This window comes from Pseudopodoces humilis, chromosome 27 (assembly GCF_049639895.1).
Source record: "Pseudopodoces humilis isolate 2021_Gansu_Grassland_sample_001 chromosome 27, ASM4963989v1, whole genome shotgun sequence".
NCBI classification, from domain to species: domain Eukaryota; kingdom Metazoa; phylum Chordata; class Aves; order Passeriformes; family Paridae; genus Pseudopodoces; species Pseudopodoces humilis.
Window position 1 is genome coordinate 3,939,870 of NC_142226.1, and position 12,271 is coordinate 3,952,140.

The 12,271-nt window shown below is 47.4% G+C and overlaps 1 protein-coding gene across 3 annotated transcripts in view; it reads left to right on the forward strand.

The window, feature by feature from the left end:
- CSMD2 (CUB and Sushi multiple domains 2) overlaps window positions 1–12,271 on the forward strand; it is a 294,243-nt gene that overhangs the window by 96,391 nt on the left and 185,581 nt on the right. For all 3 annotated transcript variants that reach the window (XM_088067354.1, XM_088067353.1, XM_088067355.1), the window contains exons 5-6: window positions 2,499–2,693; window positions 9,576–9,783. In XM_088067354.1, the coding sequence (XP_087923480.1) occupies window positions 2,499–2,693; window positions 9,576–9,783 (403 nt within the window). The remainder of the gene's footprint in view (window positions 1–2,498; window positions 2,694–9,575; window positions 9,784–12,271) is intronic.

Sequence of the window (12,271 nt, forward strand, 5' to 3'; positions counted from 1 at the left end):
AGTCCTTTCCAACCTGGCCTTGGGCACTTCATGCATGGGGGAATCGGAGATTCCCTGGGCACAGGTTCTGCACCTTGCGTGAGCCCTCACCTGGCCAGCCTCTGGAATCATTTTTCTCTCTCCATGAGCAGGAATTTGAAGATCTCTTTGTCTCCTGCACTTGGGTGATTTAAAAACTCCAAGTTCTCTTCAGTGACCCAGGGCAGTGGGGGGGAGTTAATGCTGCTCCCCCCAAAAGCTGCTGTGCCTCCCCTCCTGGAGCAAGATCTGACATGTGCAGGCAGTCCAGTGAAGCAGAATTTTAATCTGAGATCCGTTTTCCAAGTCTGATTTTAAGATCCCATGCAGGTCAGGGTTGTCTGATTCTTTACAGTTCATTAAGTAGAGAGCAGCTCGTGGTAGAGATTGACTTTTAAAAATGATGGATTTTTATTTATAGTGTTGTTCTACTCATTAATTTTAAAGGATGGAAGCATAAAAGCAGGAATGGGTTCATTTAAAAAAAAAAAATAGTGACATTGGTAATTTAATTAAATTGGGGGTTTGAGTATCACTACAGAAAATGAAATGTTACTTCTGGGCTGTTTTTCCACCCGTCTGGATTTGACAGCAGCCTCTGCTCCCAGAACCTGCCCAGGCAGGAATATTTCCAGGTGGAACTTCCCAGCTCCAGGGGCTTTGGGGGGGGATGTAAATAATGGCTTTGGGGGGAAGAAATGGTGTCAGGAGCTGGAATCTGCCCCTGCTGCTGTGCAGGGAGGGGCTGGGGGTGGCTGGAGCCCTGGGCTGGGCTTGGGGACACTCATGTGTGACCGGAGGGACAGCTGAAAAACCCTAAAACTGGGCTTGGGGACACTTAGGTGTGACCAGAGATCAGGGGGACAGCAGAAACCCTCCTGAAAATCCCCCAAAACTGAGCTTTGGGACACTCAGGTGTGAGCAGAGCTCATGGGAACATCAGAAAAACCCCAACACCTGATTGAAGCAGCTCAGGAGTGGATCTGAAGATGCCATGAACATAAATCCCATTCCAGGTGATGTTTAATTGCAGAATTTCCAGAGCTGGGTTCACCACAAAACCAGGTGGTCTCCCTGGGAGCAGGGAACTGCTCCTGTGTCCATTTGGGATTAACCCTTCATTCCAGAGTATCCTCCTGCTCCCAAAGCACTGCCCATGGCAGGATTTCCCTCAGGACTGGGGATTTACGTCCCATTTCCCCAGCTCCAGCTCTGGCTGGGTTTTATCCCTCTTCATGTGTGCCAGGGCATCATTTGCCTTTTCCTCTCTCCTTTGCCTTGCCAAGGCTGCAGAGCAAAACTCTGCTTGTGGAAATCCATCCCTGACAAACCCCTTTTCCATCCCTGAGTGTGAACAGGGCCCTCCCCTGCTCTCCCAGCCCTGATGAGAAGGAGCCATCGCTGGAGATGCTGCACAAGGGCCTGATTTCAATTTGATGAAGTAATTTTTAGGCCTGGTTGTCTTTGCTTGGGTTTCTTATCAGCCTTTTATCGTGATTGGAGTCGATCTCTTTTTGGAGTGGCTCATGGAAACCTGGGGGATTTATTTAAATTCCCTGGAAGTGCTGTGCAGAGGCACTGCCTGAGGGTTTATTGGCATTACAGCTGCAGCTTTCCCATCTGAGATTGGAGTATCCCACATTTCCCCTGATTTTGTTGAGCTCTGTTTTACCTTAAGTGGAGCTGGGTCCAGCTGTGTTTGAGTCTGGTTTGATGCAAGTGTGTGAAATCTGGATTAAACACTGGGACTTATAAATCCTGGTGAACTGAAACATTTCAGTTTTTTTGGGTTTTTTTGCCAGGAAATCAGGTTTGCTGGGTTTTGGGTGGATTTAAGGTGTTAAACAACACTGCTTGTATTGCAAGGACTGTGGCCTGTTGAAAAATGTGATCACTGGATTTAATCAAGCTAAATAAGTGAATGCAATCAAGTTATATAAAAATGGTGGTGGGGGGGAGAGGTTTAGTAGCTAGGAAGAAATTCCTCCCTGTGAGGGCTGGGATGGATTTCCCGGAGAAGCTGTGGCTGCCCCTGGATCCCTGGAGTTATCCAAGGCCAGGCTGGAGCAACCTGGGATCATGGAAAGTGCCCTGCCCATGGGATGGGGCGGAATGAGATGATCCTTAAATCCCTTCCCAACCAAAGCATTCAATGATTATCCAGGGGATCAAGCACCTACCACGGCCTGATCCTGAAATTCCTTCCTGTGGTTCAGAAATTGCTCAGACTGATCAAGAAGGAGAGGATCTTGTTGACTCAGCAGCTTGGGGAGGGATTTTTCCTTCTTCATCTGGATATTTGGTAGAAATGATATTTAAATGTTGACTGCAAGGGGCCTGATGAGTTCTGGTACAACACCAGGTAAGTCTGGAGGTTGCTGGAGTGGATTATTCTGTTTTCAATGATGATTATTCTCTTTTAACTGAGGATTTGCCTGTGACAATTGCCTGTCCCTAACCAGGCCCTGCTTCCCTTGCAGCCCTGCCCAGCCACACGTGCGGGAACCCGGGGCGGCTGCGGAACGGGGTCCAGCAAGGGACCACCTTCAGCATCGGGGACAGGGTCAGGTACAGCTGCAACCCCGGCTTCTTCCTGGAGGGCCACGCCCTGCTCACCTGCCAGGCCAGCTCGGGACACGGAGCCTCCTGGGATTTCCCTCTCCCTGTCTGCAGAGGTAACAACATCCCCTCCAAATGGGGTTTGCTCTGATGGTTGGGGTGGGGTGTGGGGCTTGGTTTGAAAGGCTTAAAAACCAACCCTTAAAAACCAACCCTTAAAAATCAGCCCTTAAAACCAAATCTTAAAAAGCCAACCCTTAAAACCAGCCCTTAAAACCAACCCCTAAAACCAGTCCTTAAAAAGCCAACCCTTAAAAACCAACCCTTAAAACCAACCCCTAAAACCAGTCCTTAAAACCAGTCCTTAAAAACCAAACCTTAAAAACCAACCCTTAAAACCAAATCTTAAGAAACCAAACCTTAAAAACCAACCCTTAAAACCAACCCCTAAAACCAGTCCTTAAAAATCAACCCTTAAAAACCAAACCTTAAAAAACAAACCTTAAAAACCAGGCCTTAAAAACCGACCCTTAAGAACTGACCCTTAAAAAACCAGCCCTAAAGGGGGAAAGTGAAGGTGGTGTACTTGATGGTTTTGGGTTGTGGTTAATCTTTTTTAATGGGGGTTTGGGGGGATAATGGGAAGGTTGTGAAGGGCTTGGAGTGTTGGCAGTGTGGCCCAGCTGCTTTAGCTGCAGTTTCTTGGTCTAAAGTGGGGAAAACCCCAATTTTACAAGTGACAGGGCAAGGGGAGATGGCTTTAAATGGAAAGAGAGTAGGTTTAGATGAAATTTAGGAGGAAATTCCTCCCTCTGAAGGTGGTGAGGTGTTGGGATTGATTTCCTGGAGAAGCTGTGGTGGCCCCTGGATCCTGAACGTGTCCAAGGCCAGGTTGGAGCAGCCTGGGATAGTGGAGGTGTCCCTGCCCATGGAATGGGGTGGAATGAGATGATCCTTAAGCTCCTTCCCAACCCAAACCAATCATGATTCCATGATTATCCAAAAGATCAAGCACCTACCAAAAACTGCAGGTTTTCTAGCTCAGACACCAGGAATGGGACTTTTCTGCTTTCCAGCACCAGATTCCCTCTCCTGTGGCACATCCCAGGGTGATTGTCCATCTGTGCAGGGCTGGGAGGTTTCCTGGCTCGGGGATGCTGTAGGGGATTGAAAAAAAACCAACTTCTTGCCACTTTAGGGGCAGGGAAACTTCAAATTCCTTTATCAGTCCAGAGGGTGCCTTGCTAATTGTGCTCCCACGGGGGCTGGAGAGTCTGTAAATACACAAATGTCTGTGTTGTTCTACCAGAAACATTTGCTGCTGCTCTTGAAGTCTTTTCCCCTCGATTTCTTGTGTACTTCAGCAGAGCATCTCCTATTGATTCTTTTTATTGACTCTGCCTGTGCAATCAATCAGCCCCTCAAAGCTGGGCCGTGGGGCTGGAGTTTAAAGTGAGCAAATTCTGTTTGCTTGGGATGTTTTTAATGCTCCCTTGGATCAGTTACACGGCACAGAGATGTGTTGTGCCTCCCAGTGGGGTTTTTTTTGGGGCACTTCCCTGCTGGTTTGGGGCCAGGAGCATTTAGGGAGTGTGAGGAGGTGCTCAGTGACTTGAGAGAGGGCTGCTTATCCCTGGTGGTTTTTTATGATCAGTTATGATACTTTTCTCTGCTTGTCCTTCAAATTAGGACAGTCTTTGTCACTTTTATAATACTTTCTTTATTTTTTAATTCTCTTTTTTGAGTTTCACTGGAGGTGAAAATACTCCAAGAATCAAGGGATGAAGGATCATTGATTCCAGCTTCTGGCCCTGCACAGACCACCCCAAAATCCAACCTTGAGAGCGGTGTCCACGCTCTCCTGGAGCTCTGGCAGCCTTGGGAAAGTTCCCGTTCCCTCTGGGGGAAGAACCTTTCCCTGAATCCATCTTAATATTCCATCAGGAAGGGTCTGCAGTCCCTCTGAGCTCTGCCCTTGATCTCCTCCTCTCCAGCTGGACACCCTAAGTGCCCTCAGCTGCCCCTCCTGCCCCTTCACCATTCCTGGCCCTCCTCTGGACACTCTAAAGCTGAAATTCCCTGAAACTCCATTTTGAGAATGAGAAAAGCAGCACCTTGTTGGGAGAAAAGGGAGTTCCCTGCTTGGATGGAGCAGCTCCCTCTGCCAGCATTTCCCAGAGTCTTCTCCTTGGCCAGCTCCGTTCAGCATTTGTGGAGGAAACCCTGGGGAGGAAGGGAGGGATTAATCCTAACCCCAGCTGAGGGTTGGCATCATTTCCATTCCTGAGATCCCCTCTCCAGCTGGAGGAAAAGCCCAGTTTTGCATTTCCATCCTGAACTGCCAAACTCGTGTTGGATTTCAATGCTGCCCTTCCAGTCTGAAGTCCAGCACTGGGGCTGGTGGCACCTGGGCAGCCCCAGGAAGGAGGAAAATCCAGGGAATGGTTCCAAAATGTGCTTTTCAGCTGCTCTGGTGGAGCTGTGCCTGCTGCTTCCTGAAGGCAGCCACTTTTCTGATGGATTTGGTCCTGATTCCTGATCCTTCAAGACTTTGCCTCGGAAGTTGCACTTGAAATGTTTTTTTTCCAGGAGAAATGTTCTCCTGGAACATTTAAATCCTGCTCCAGGAAAGCAGCAAGCAGCAAAGCCAGGCTGCAGAGGGTGGGTTTGAAGACATCTCTACAAGCAGTTGTGCTTGGCTGATAAACTGGGGACACAGATTTCTCTTGGAGCAAAGGGCGAAAGGATTTGCTTCCTATCAAAAAGGTTTTCCCTTTTTTTCTGCAGGGAAAAGGATGATTCCAAAGCTCTTGCCTGAAGGAGAATAAATGTATTTAATAAATTTAACTTGCCCTGAGAGCGAAGAGATTTTTGTGGCCTGTGTAGATTGTAATTCTGTTAAAATTCCCTTATTGGTCGTGGCTATTGGGAAGTTTATTAAATGGATTTGTAGGTGTTATTTCATTTTCTAATGGAAGTTGGGGATGGGATCCTGATAAATTGGGAAGAAAAGTGCTCTCAGGGTGTCTAGGTTAAAACTGGGGAGCTTTCTTGGGAATAGACCTGTCCCAAGTCACTTGAAAGGAGAATGTTTGGGGACTCTGCCCTTCTCTCTCCTCTCCCCTTCTCTCCAGGATAGCAGAGAGGTGGTGGAGGATTCTACTCCTCATTCTTCCTTCTGCTTTTTCTTTCCTGCTTTTCCCTTGCTTTGTGACATTTTGTGTTGGCAGCTTTGCCCTGCTCTGGTCTTGATGCGTTGAAAGAATCAAAGAGAAATTCGTGGTGGGAAAGAGGAGGAATCCAGGGGAGGATTTGCTGGGATGGGAGAGTGTTGGAATGCTGGGCTCACCTTCATCATTCCTCCTCCATGGGAATTGGCTGCACTCCTTTTACCCAACTCAGGGTAATTCTTTGGAATCACAAACTTCGGAATTACAAAGTTTTCGTGTAAAGGACAAGCGCAGACCCGGGGGAAAGGAAGGGAGCAGGGAATTCCAGCAGGATCAGGAGTGGCTCAGTGAGATGTGTGGGCAGATTTATACCTCAGCTGCAGTTTGGGAAGCACAGCTGGATCAGAATTGATCCTCTCAGCACAGATCCATCAGTTCAGGCTGCGTGTGCTGGGTTCTGTCCCTGCTGGCCTGGCACGAGGGCTGGAAATGCTGGCATCTCCCCAAGGATGCCACCTTGGCTGCTGTGGAGGAGAACAGCACCTGGGGCAGGAGTTTGGCTGTGGAATTTGGGAATTTGCCACCAGAATTGGAAGTCCTGACTGGCTGTGAAGCCTGGGCTAGGCTGAGGTTTATCCCATCCCTGGAAAAATCCCATCCATGCAGAAATCCCTGGAATGTTCTCCCAGTGTGTTTCACACATTTCCTGCCCAATCTGCTCTCAGGAGTGAAATGAGGCCAAGTTCTGAACCTAAACAGGGCTTAGGCTGAGCCCCACAAGTCCAGCTGTATTTTTATCCTGGTGGCTGGAATGCTGGAGGCAGAATTCCCAGCAGCTGCCTCCCGTTCTGCCCTCACCTGTGCCAGTGAGCCTCCAGCAAAGCAAAGCCCTTGGAGCACTGGAAAACGATCCCAAAACATCCCGATCTGTTGGGAAAACACTTCCATGCACGCAGAGAGAAGCCTTTGCCCAGAGATTTTGCTGAATTGAAACAGAACTGGTGGGTTTATGGTTCTGGTGGGTGGTGGAGTAAAAACTCAGCAAAGCCGGAGGAAAAGTTGGGAACATTTGTGGAGCTCCATTTTGGGCATATCAAATCTGCATAATCTCATTAAAAGAGATGAAAAAAATAAAAAAGCTCTGTCTTACTGTAACTCCAGCAGCTGCTGAGGCTGTGCCATGCCCAGAATAATTGGAGGCTGCTCAGGAAGATTTTGGAAGATTGTAGGATATGTTGAAGCAATAACAGCCTCTACACACCGAGGGAGTGTGTGTTTAGAGGTGGATGGGAAGGGAATACCTTTTGCAATGAAAAAATTGTCAAGGAATTTAAATTAAGAACTCCCCTCTTAATAATAGATATAATAAAAAAACCAAACCACTTTGCCTTTAGCTGGGAATTTGCATAAAAGCAGAGGAGTCCCTTGTTGAAGAATTCTAGTGTGGCATTGAATGAAAATTCTTCAGCCTGTTCTCCAGCCCCTCCTGCTCCTTCCAGTCCAGGGGGGTGGTTCGGAGTTTTCTGTGGATCTGTGTATCCTGTGCAGGATCCATCCAAGTTCAAAGGATTTCTTTGGGCCTAAATGAGGGATCTTCCAGCCTAAATTTATTTGTGATTTGAACACAAATCCTCAGTGTCTAGAATTAATTCACTGATGGTGCAGCAAATAGGATCATGGAATGGTTTGGATTGGGAGGGAGTTTGAGGATCATCTCATCCCATGGGCAGGGACACCTTCCACTGCCCCAGGTTGCTCCAAGGACAGTCCAGCCTGGCCTGGGACACTTCCAGGGAGGCAGGGGCAGCTTCTCTGGGAACAGGTCACTGTGCCAGGGAGCAGAGCACTGAGTCAGGATGTTGGTGGCCTTTTCCAGACCTCATTTGGGCTGCTGGAATGGACCAGGATTTTCTGGCTGCCTTTTCAGTTGTATTCTTTGCTCTTGCCATGAGCTCTGTGATTCCCAGCAAGTGCCACCCCTGGCTGGGCACAGAATGCCAGCATGGTGTGCGTTGGAAGGGACCTTAAAGATGTCTCATTCCATGGGCAGGGACACCTCCCACTATCCCAAGCTGCTCTAAACCCCATCCAGCCTGGCCTTGGACACTTCCAGGCCTGGGGGAAAGGTCTGATCTGTGCTGGGAGGTGCCAGCTCGGGCTGGAAGGGGGTGGCACGGTCCCAGCAGTGCCTGGTGGCCCTGGGAGCTGCTCGGTGGCATTGCCATCTCAGGAGGGAGGCTGGAACAGCCTGGCTGGGGCTTTACCTCTCAGCTTTCCTCAGTCAGAGATGCATCTCTGTCCTGGAGCTGCTGCTGGCACCGGGCACGGCCCTGCCCAGGGCTGGGGGCTGAGGAGGCTTGTTACCGCTGCAGATGAATAGATCACACGGACACAGGTCGAGGTGTGGTGAAAAGAAGAGAAAGTTTATTTTTCCTCCCAGGATTTATAGGCTTCTAACCCCAGCCAGGGATTGGATGGTCAGGATAACACTTTCTCACTGCACTGGCCATGAGAGATGCCCATCACAAGACGTGTAACAGAAAGAATGTACACATATCTATGTTTACAGTTACTGTCCTGGGAAAGTCCTTAGAAAACTATGTTAGCAAGCTCAGAAGCTGAGTTTTCAGGGCGACAGAGGCTCCTCGTGGAGGGGTCCTGCCCAACACGTTCCAGCTGGGGAAACCTCAGTCTGGAAGGGCTGTTTGAAAGGATGGTTTGTGGTGGAAAGAAGTGTTTGTCATGTGAAGCCCCAGGCTCCTTGGCTGGAGTGTCTGGAACGCTGCCTCAGCTCACCTTGTGAAGTCACCAGGCTTTGCTCAGCCACATTCCCAAGAAAAGCTGAGCTGCTGCTGCCTCCTGAGCAGGAATTTGTTCCTGTTTTCCTCCACCTCCCTGCCATTCCCTTCAGATCCTCCTCTTTGTATTGCTCTGGCAGCTCCTGCTCAGGAAATGCAGGGGAGCACCTGTGGGAAGCAGGAGATGCAGCACAGGCCCAGGAGCTTTCACTGACAAGGGGTTAAGTTTCCCCCACTCTGATTTTGGCAGCCACAATAGTTTCCTTAAAAACTCACAGACATGTGAGGCAGAGGGATGCTCCACTCCTTTTCCCATCAGGTTTCTTTTAAGTGTGGTGCTTTTACTGCCAAGTCCCATTGTCCCAGCCCTTGGGGATGTTTCTGTGGCTTAGGAGGTGCTGGGATCTGAGCTGGGAACCTGCTGTGATGGGAGAGTGTTCACTGTCTCCTGGGATTTTCCTCCTCTTTGCTGGGCATGGATGGGAGGAAAATTCCAGGAGAAATCTCAGAGGATCCTAATCAGGAAAAAGGGACATCAGGAGGAATTTCCTCATGGAAAGGGTGGTGAGGAATTGGAAGGAGCTGCTTAGGGAGGTTTGGAGTCCTCATCCCTGGAGGTGGCACTCAGTACTCTGGGGACAAGGTGAGGATCTTGGTTGGCCTCGAGGGTCCTGGAGGGCTTTTCCAACCTAAATGATCCTGGGATTAAGTGATAGAACAGGAAATTTGGGCAAGAACAAGTGAGGAAATGTGTCTGACAGGGAGATGTGCTGGGAACGGGCTCCTCAGGAGAACTGGGAGCAGCTCTGGCACTGGGGGTGTTTAAAATCAAGCCGAGAGATTGGTGGGAAACGAGCCAACACTTGCCAGGAATCAGCCCCTGGCTGATCCTGATGGATTTTGCATCCCTCCACATCTCCATCCTTCAGAATAGGCAGTGAACCCCCCTGAGCAAAGCAGGGGGCTTTGGCTCTGACTTTGGGCTGGATCTTTGGGCAGTTCGAGGCTCACCCCTTGCGTTGTGTTGCAGCCGACGACGCCTGCGGAGGGACCCTGCGGGGCCAGAGCGGGATCATCTCCAGCCCTCACTTCCCCCTGGAGTATGGCAACAATGCAGACTGCACCTGGACCATCCTGGCCGAGCCTGGGGACACCATTGCTCTGGTTTTCATGGATTTTCAGCTGGAGGATGGATACGATGTCCTGGAAGTTGCTGGCACAGAGGGATCCTCGCTCTGGTAGGTTCCTGCTGGTGTAAATTCCTTGTAGGACACTTGGGGTGGTGCTTGTGTGGGCATAGCCAAACTTCACAGGGTGGTCAGAGAGAGCAGTTGGTGCCTGAAGGAGGGGAAATTCCCAGTTGTTCCCAATGGCTTCCTTCTGAAACTTGGGATTTGCTTGGCAAACGCCGCAGTGAGCACTGGCTGCTGCGAATTCTGGTGTCTGCAGTCAGAGTCCATGGTGTGGCTGGGTGGAAGAAGATTAATAAAAAATCACAAATAAAATCACCCAACCTGTGAGAACCCCTCAAACCCTGCCACACTCAAGCCTTGGTTTTGTTCAATGTTCTGATCATTGATAAACCCATTGCTGTTGATGAACTTCTAGAAATGTTTCACCAGATCTGCTTGGCCCTGGGACAGGAGACACAATTCCAACCCCCTTCTCATCCCAGGGTCTGCCTGGAAAATGCTCTCAGAAATATTGCTTCGATTTGGGATAAAGGCCAGTATTTCCAGTATTCAGGAGCTACCCCTGTGCTCTGAAGGCAGGAGAAATAAGGAACCACAGAGGGAATTTGATGTGTTCCTGATGTTGGTTTTATAGCAAGAGACATGGGGACTGCACTCAGCAAATGGTTAAAAATCCTGACTGGCAGCAAGTGGAAGGTCCTGGAAGTTGGATTTAAACCCAGCATCCCTCTGGAAGGGAAGAACGAAACATTTGAAATGATCAGGTGCTGCCTGGGATTATCAGTAGCCAGTTAAATTGTGATTATTTGTGAGGATCCTGTTGCAAATCCCATTTATTTGAGTGATTTATCTTGGCTGGCAGTTCTGAGGGAACAGGATTGGAGTGTTTTGGGTGTATTGATGGGAGGGAAGTTGCCATTTACCACGTTCCAATTGTTTACTATTCCCAGGCCCCCCTGGAAAATTAGATGTTGCTGCTTGATGAAAAAAAAAGCCTGGGCTGGTTTTATTAGAATGCATTAATATTTTAGGGCACTGTTGGTTCGTAGGCACTCAGCTGTGCTGGCTGGGAAGATGGATGGAGCTGGTTAAGAAACATTATTCAGCCTGGAGGTGTGTGGAGCCAAGAGCTGTGTCTTGTCATGTCAAAAATAAAACAAAGCCTGGCAGAGGGAACCTGATAGAAAATAAAATAAAATAATGAAATAAAATAAAATAAAATAAAATAAAATAAAATAAAATAAAATAAAATAAAATAAAATAAAATAAAATATATAAAATAAAATAAAATATAAAACAAAATATAAAATAAAACAAAATATAAAATATAAGATAAAATAAAATATATAAAATAAAATATAAAACAAAATATAAAATAAAACAAAATATAAAATATAAAATAAAATAAGATAAAATAAAATATATAAAATAAAATATAAAACAAAATATAAAATAAAACAAAATATAAAACAAAATATAAAATAAAACAAAATATAAAATAAAATAAAATTAAATTAAATTAAATTAAATTAAATCATCGTAAATACAGCAGGGAAACAACTTAAAAATGCCAGTTGTGGGGAATTTAAGCCTGACTTTGAGCTGAGCCTGCACACACAGTCTTTAAAACTGAGATGAAAGCCTGGTTTAAGTTTTACAGGTGTCACTTTGGGGCATGTTGGAGGGAAAAATGATGGATTTACGTCTCTGCTCCCCCTCCAGGTGTCCATGTGCTGCATCCCTGGCGCTGCCTTTCCCTGCATGAGCTCTGGGGTCCCCTGGAACTCCCAGCAGGAATTGCCCCCTGGTAGAAACTGTTCCTGCTTTTTGAGGTGCATCCCTGAATTTCACATCCCTGATTTCCACACGAGCCAGCCCCAGCCCATTCCAGGGGATCTCATTTCGCATTCCTGAAGGAAACTTTGCAGTCCCACAAGCAGAATTGCAAAGAAGTCTTGTTTGGAATTTCATCTCTCTGAGCTGGCCTGGTAATTAAATTCAGATGAGTCAGTTCTCAATAATTTTTGCCCGTAGGGGGAAAAAACCTGCTCCTATCTCGTCTTCAACCATGATGATGTGATTCAGCAGGAAAAGAGAGCCCAAACCCCTTTTTCCCCCTTCTGCTCACAAAAAAAAGGGTTTTAATTATTGGTAATAGGGCACAGAGACTTGCAGCCAATTCTCTTGAAGCCTCCTGCAGCTGAATATTCTAAATATTTCATTTTCTGAGCATTCTGAGTAGTTTTAGTCATGGCCGGGGCTGGGCACGAATAAACAAAATCCAGTTCCATCAGGAGGATAATTCCTGTGTGTTTCCAAGCTATGGAATGGCACCTAATGATGGTATTTATGAGCCCATTAACTCAGCACTTCAAGTAACCTTGACTTGACCTAATCTTAGAAAAACTTGCATTATTATTCACCCTCCTGGCTTTAAAAATTGATTTTGGGGTTTTTTTTGTTTTTTTTTTTTTTTTTAAATGAGCCAGCTTGCTTTAAGTGCCTTCACATTGATCCACGGCCTGGAAAATCC